This window comes from Sinocyclocheilus grahami, unplaced genomic scaffold (genome assembly GCF_001515645.1).
Source record: "Sinocyclocheilus grahami isolate Dianchi unplaced genomic scaffold, SAMN03320097.WGS_v1.1 scaffold1178.1, whole genome shotgun sequence".
In the NCBI taxonomy this organism is placed as follows: Eukaryota; Metazoa; Chordata; class Actinopteri; order Cypriniformes; family Cyprinidae; genus Sinocyclocheilus; species Sinocyclocheilus grahami.
The window spans coordinates 124,823-131,075 of record NW_015506357.1 but is presented as its reverse complement, the minus strand read 5'-3'; the positions used below and the strand labels follow the sequence as shown (position 1 = coordinate 131,075).

Here is a 6,253-nt window from a genome sequence, read left to right as displayed (position 1 = left end):
TGACTAGTTTTCAGGCACCATATGGCTGCATCTGTCTTTGGATCATTCATTTTTGTCCTGTAGGTCTGCTGTAAATCTGCAGCCCTGAAAAAAACAGATAAGGTTCAAATTTTGATCGTGAGTCAGAATGACTTTTAATTCTGTTTGTGATTAACTTTGTCAAATCAAAATATTGCAAAATATTGCATGTTGATTTCACAAAGGTTACACGCACTATAACCTATCTATTCCACTTCACAGGTTACATGTATTTCTTTTTGCAACACTCAGGCCTTTCCTGAATAGCCAGAAAAAGCTTTTTGTTCAACAACAGTGCTGTCACTCCAGTGCCTTACAATCTCCAACGGACTGGTCTGGCTTTATTGTCATGCTTGCTTTTTGTCATTACATCACAATTATGAATTTGTTCATACAGGGGAAATGGAAAATAAAGGGGGTGGGGTGGGGGGGGGGGGGGGGGGTGTATATTTGCTGAATATAAATATTAAAAGTACAGTTCACATTCCTATTGATTCCATACAGTTAGTTAGATCAAATGATACGGGTTCTTGGCCAGTACCAATAACTAGAAAGCGGCTGATGGCAAACTGCATTATCCATTACAAGATCTGGTGGCACTGTAGATTTTACAGCTAACATGAAAGAAATCGGTAACACTTTACAACAAGGTTAATTAGTGTGAACTAAGTGTTTGATTATTATTATTATCAGTGTTGGGGAAAGTTACTTTTAAAAGTAATGCATTACAATATTGCGTTACTCCATAAAAAAGTAACTAATTACGTTACTTAGTTACTTTTTATGGAAAGTAATGCATTACATTACTTTTTACATCTGGACAGGGCTTGCTTGTTTGTTTTTAAAATAAAAAAGTTATATTTTTGGCAAATATAAAAGCCTTTTCACACCAGAAGTGAAATGAATAAGCCTCAGGCTGAAGGGAAAGTAAATTTACATCCGTACAGTAGAATGCAGAAGAAGACATTTTTAAAAAAGACACACAAATGTTTGTCTAGAGTAATTTATGCTTATTAGTATGGTTGAACTGGATCATCGATGGTCAGAAGCAAAGACATTGCTTTATAGATAGTTATTCGAAAAAGTAACTCAGATATTCTCTTGTAAATTAAAAATAATGCGTTACTTTACTAGTTACTTGAAAAAAGTAATCCGATTACGTAACTCGCGTTACTTGTAATGTGTTACCCCCAACACTGATTATTATCATCGAAAGATAAAGAGCTAAGATATATTTTTAACTCGAAGAATGAACAATTATTCTACAGCCCTTATTAATCTTAGTAAAATAGTCAATGTTCATTTGAACATTTATTAATGAATTAATCAAATCAAAAGTTGTGCTTGTTAACATTAGTCAAAGCAAGAAATCTGAACAATCAGCTGGACTGGGACGGTTATTGCCAAACATGCATCCAAATCCTTTAATGTATCATTTTGGCTTCCTAGAACAGTCCTATAAAAGAAAAGGCATTCTAGTTAATCATACTGGCTAACGTCGTAAAATCCACTAGCAGCACTCAACCTTCACTAAAAGCAATGCTGTCTCACGAGTGCATTTGCGCATGCGCAGACGTGCGGGACTGCTTTGAGCGGGTCGCGAACTCTGACCTCCTGTAGCTGCAGTGAGCCGTCAGTTTACGCGAATTTATCAAAACATCACAGTATTTGGATAATTTCTCACGCGTTCAGGGTAAGAATAACTATATTCTGTATTGTTAAAGCCCACTGTGTTTGCAGTAATTGTTTAGGATAAATCATTCAGGAGAATATTAGCACTGTTGATAGCCGGCTTGCTAACACGCGTTAGCGTATTAGCCGCTAGCAAAATAGAAAATATCGATCAGTACAGGCGAATGTCTGCGATTAAACTAACCGTAAGAGCTTTTTTGGTTATTTAAGAACAATACATATATATAAGGCTGTAAACAAAGCAGCTCCGCTCATGAACGCTACTTTATCAGATAAAAATGCCATCTAAACTATTCTGAAGACAGTCGGTTCCCTTCAGAGATACATTCATATAAAACACCCGCGACGCGTTTTGATTTTGAAACGTGCAGTGCTCATGTTTATTCAACAAAGTCAAACACCACAAATAAATCAATGTATGGGAAACACTGGTAATGTATATCGAAATATCGGAAATGTATTTAAAAATCATATCACCGTTATTGAAAAAAATGATATCGCGATACATATTGATATTGAATTATTGTCCAGCCCTAGTTTCCCCCTGACTTATACAAGGTCTTATTGCAAATGTTTGGTGTGGATCTTCGAGAGTCTCTGAGCTGTGTGTTATTTTTCTCAGGTGGGCGTGTGACTGATGGGGCGTTGCTGAGCCTTGGTTCTGACAGAAGGGTATCATGGAAGGAGAAAGTCCCAGAATTCAGCTGGTGTCTGCAGATGGGGGCCTGCAGGTGACTTAGACTGAATGTTAATGCTTCTATTCGGGTGAACTTTTGCATTTCAACAGTACAACATTTGTTTTTACAGAGGGGTGTTTTAATATCTTTTCCATCACACTGCGAAAAAAGCTGGCCAACCAATAAGATTTGCGATTACTTTTCTGTGACAAGTGGGTGTCAGAACCGGAAAGCTGTGCACCACTGTGTACCTCTTGTGTTTCTGCTTTTTTCCATAAGTCCCACCTACTGTGAGAGAGCGAATTTGCATTTTCATTCAGCTTTTCAGCCGTTTTGTGTGTGTGTGTGTGTGTGTGTGTGTGTGTGTGTATTGATCTGAACAGACAAATGGTATATGAAAATCAGACCGAATTTTCATGCCATCGCTTGTGTTGGTGCATACAGACATTTAATAACTTTATTATTGTAAATGCCATTAGGTTCTTTGTTGTCATGTGTTGTATCAGATTGTGACGGAGCAGCAGTTGGCTCAGAAGGTGCAGATAGTCACAGCCATTGATCAGGCTGGAGCCGGCAAGCAGCAGTTTATATTAGCTAACCTGGATTACCCCAACCATGAGAAACTGTTCATCAAACAGGAGAACTCACCAGCCAAGGTCATCTTGACTTCTGCCGATGGGTCAGCTGTCAATCAACTGCTTTTTGCGTCACCTGAGCTGACAGGACAACAAATCCAGGTAAACAGGCACCACTCGTTTAAGCCCAAAGTACACTTTGTGTTTTTGTGTTTACGCTACGCTTTGCATTCAGTGAGTGTGTACCGTAAATTTTGTCATCAGCAACTGTACACATGCAGCCTGATTTTTCTAAATGCATATACTGTTTACACTCAGCTCATGTATGCATCTTGAATTAGTTGGTCCACAAGTTGGCGACACTGGCCCATTGTTTCTCAGTCAAAAAATAAACAGAACAGTACTACCACTACTGGAGACTGCAACAACAATAGACAACTGCAACTTTCATTTAAAAGTGTACAAATACATTTTTATCGGTCATAACTTCTATAGAGAAATAGCGCAGACACTGGACCAAGATGAAAGTTTCTTCTGACCACCTGTGTTCACGCACACTATCAAAAGGAGTATATGTTCAAAGACTATGCGTTCAGCTGTAGACACAAACTAAATGTGCACATTAAAACTAAAGTATACTTTGGCTTTTACTTGTGTTGTGGTTCCATGAAAAAAAATCCAGTATGGCAGACGAAGCAAGAGAAATTTGAATTATATAAAGACATATTGAATTGAGTTTTTAAAACGGTTTGGTGTAATTTAAATAATGTTTTACTCTGCGTGTGTGTGTGCTATTTGTCTTTTAGGCTTATTAGTCTTTCGCTGTTAGCTTAGCAACATGCTAATGTCAAACTCTATTGAAATCAATGGCAAGTTGAGTCTCCAGTGTGAAGTAAAACCATATAAATACTACGGTACAAAAAGATTATTCAATACAATCAAAGCACAGTGGTGTTGTTTTTCTTATGTATCACTGTACCATGGTACCGCCACATTACTTTTTGGTTCATTTTTGTTTTTGTTAAGACTTACTATAATTGTAGTTCTCTCTTAGAAGTTTGTATTGTGATAGTCTGTACTTGCTTGTGTGCTTGTATATATATATTAGTATTTCCTTTTGTAATTTACTCTATATTATTGTTCATATTTAGATTAGAATGTTTTGTTTTTCAGTTTGTGACGGAGGGCTCAGAACAGGGCTCTACGAAGCCTCCAGTGGAGTATTGTGTAGTTTGTGGAGACAAGGCCTCAGGTACATGACACACACACACACATAGTCGTGTTTTAAATAATTGTAGACCTCAAACAGAATTTGATTAATTGTGTTACTTTTGTAAATAGATGCTTCTGTACTGTTGGTCATTGTGTGTGTTCGTTCAGGTCGTCATTATGGAGCAGTGAGCTGTGAGGGCTGTAAGGGTTTCTTCAAGCGCAGCATCAGGAAGAATCTGGTGTACACGTGCCGCGGGTCTGGAGAATGTGTCATCAACAAACACCATCGAAACCGGTGTCAGTACTGCAGACTGCAGCGCTGCATGACCCTCGGCATGAAACAAGACTGTGAGTCCAAATCAGATTCATGACTGATGACTCAAATCACGTGGCATTTTGAGGAGGGGTGTGCTGTCATTTTTCTAAGCGATCAGACTTAAAGGGTTAGTTCACCCAAAAATGAAAATTAGCCCATAAATTACTCGCCCTCAAGTTATCCTAGGAGTATATGACTTTCTTCTTTCAGACAAATCCAGTCGGAGTTATATAAAAAATTGTCTTTGATCTTTCAAGCTGTTTTATGGCACTCAGCGGGTGTTGCATGCATCAGTCCAAAAGCAGTTAAATAAAAAGCGCCCATCCATAAAAAAAGTCTCTCACATGGCTCCGGGGGGTGAACGAAGGCCTCCTGTAGCGAATCGATGCGTTTTTGTAAGAAAAATATCCATATTCAAAACATAATAATCACTTTAATGTAGCTTGCGCTCACTGTTGTACACTGGAAGCAGTTCCGGGAGGATGACGTATGAGGTCAGTGCTGCGCATGCGCCGGTGAGTCTCGTGAAAACCAACGTTTGTTAACAGGAGCAAAGGAAGCAAAGTTTCCTTACTTTAGCAAAGGAAAACCAGGCTCCTCTTGGCTTATATCGAAATCCTCCGACATTCTTCATTACAAATCCTCATTTTGTACTTCTAATTAGTGACCGTTGTTTTGTTTTGATCTCTCCCCTGCGTTTCCGCATTCGTCACTTCTGAGCGGTGCATGCGCAACGCCGACCTCATACGTCATTCCCCCAGAACTGCTTCCAGTGTACAACAGTGAGGGCAAGCTACATTAAAGTGATTATTACGTTTGGAATATGGATATTTTTCTTACAAAAACGCATCAATTCGCTACAGAAGGCCTTTGTTCACCCCCCGGAGCCGTGTGAGACACTTTTTTTTTTTTTATGGATGTGCCCAATTTAATTAAGTGCTTTTGGACTGATGCATGCAACGCCCACTGAGTGCCATGAAACAGCTTGAAAGATCAAAGACCATTTTTAATATAACTCCGACTGGATTCGTCTGAAAGAAGAAAGTCATATACACCTAGGATAACTTGAGGGTGAGTAATTTATGGGCTAATTTTCATTTTTGGATGAACTAACCCTTTAATATTTTCACCTGCTGAAATTCCTCCAACAGCTGTTCAGTGTGAGAGGAAACCGGTGGAGGTGTCGAGAGAGAAGCCAGCAAACTGCGCACCCTCCATCGAAAAGATCTACATCCGTAAAAACCTCTGCAGTCCTCTCGCTGCCATGCCAACATTTGTTAGTGAAAAAGAGACTACCAGGTATGGGTGTGAATGTGTGATTGAGTCAAATAGAGTCTTTTTTTTTTTTTCTCTAACTCTCACTCTGGGTCTGATCACAGGTCCACCAGTTTACTGGACTCAAACATGCTCTTGAACATCCAGCAGTCTCTTTCCAAACTTGACAACACCATTTTAATTCCTTCTTCACCAGATCAGGTAAAAAAATAAATTCATAAAACATATATTAAATCCATCATATATTGTAAAATATATAATAAATTAATCATTATTATTATTATAAATTATTAATATTGTTAAGTCTAGTTCCTTCTAGTTCTAGTAGAAACTCAGTTGTAACTGTAAGATGCACATAATATTATACAATGATCTATTTTCCTGATCCCTACAAAAGACTACTGGATAAATCTTGCAAAATAAGGTGTATATATATATATATATATATATATATATATATATATATATATATATATATATATATATAT

At 38.0% G+C, this 6,253-nt stretch overlaps 1 protein-coding gene across 1 annotated transcript in view; it reads left to right on the top strand.

The window, feature by feature from the left end:
* The first annotated feature begins 1,574 nt into the window (after nucleotides 1–1,574).
* The window catches only part of LOC107567658 (nuclear receptor subfamily 2 group C member 1-like), a 9,632-nt gene continuing 4,953 nt past the window's right edge, over nucleotides 1,575–6,253 (top strand). The window contains exons 1-7 of the mRNA XM_016253367.1: nucleotides 1,575–1,711; nucleotides 2,333–2,441; nucleotides 2,894–3,124; nucleotides 4,136–4,214; nucleotides 4,343–4,522; nucleotides 5,642–5,789; nucleotides 5,870–5,966. Coding sequence (XP_016108853.1) covers nucleotides 2,388–2,441; nucleotides 2,894–3,124; nucleotides 4,136–4,214; nucleotides 4,343–4,522; nucleotides 5,642–5,789; nucleotides 5,870–5,966 — 789 coding nt within the window. The 5' untranslated portion in view covers nucleotides 1,575–1,711; nucleotides 2,333–2,387. The remainder of the gene's footprint in view (nucleotides 1,712–2,332; nucleotides 2,442–2,893; nucleotides 3,125–4,135; nucleotides 4,215–4,342; nucleotides 4,523–5,641; nucleotides 5,790–5,869; nucleotides 5,967–6,253) is intronic.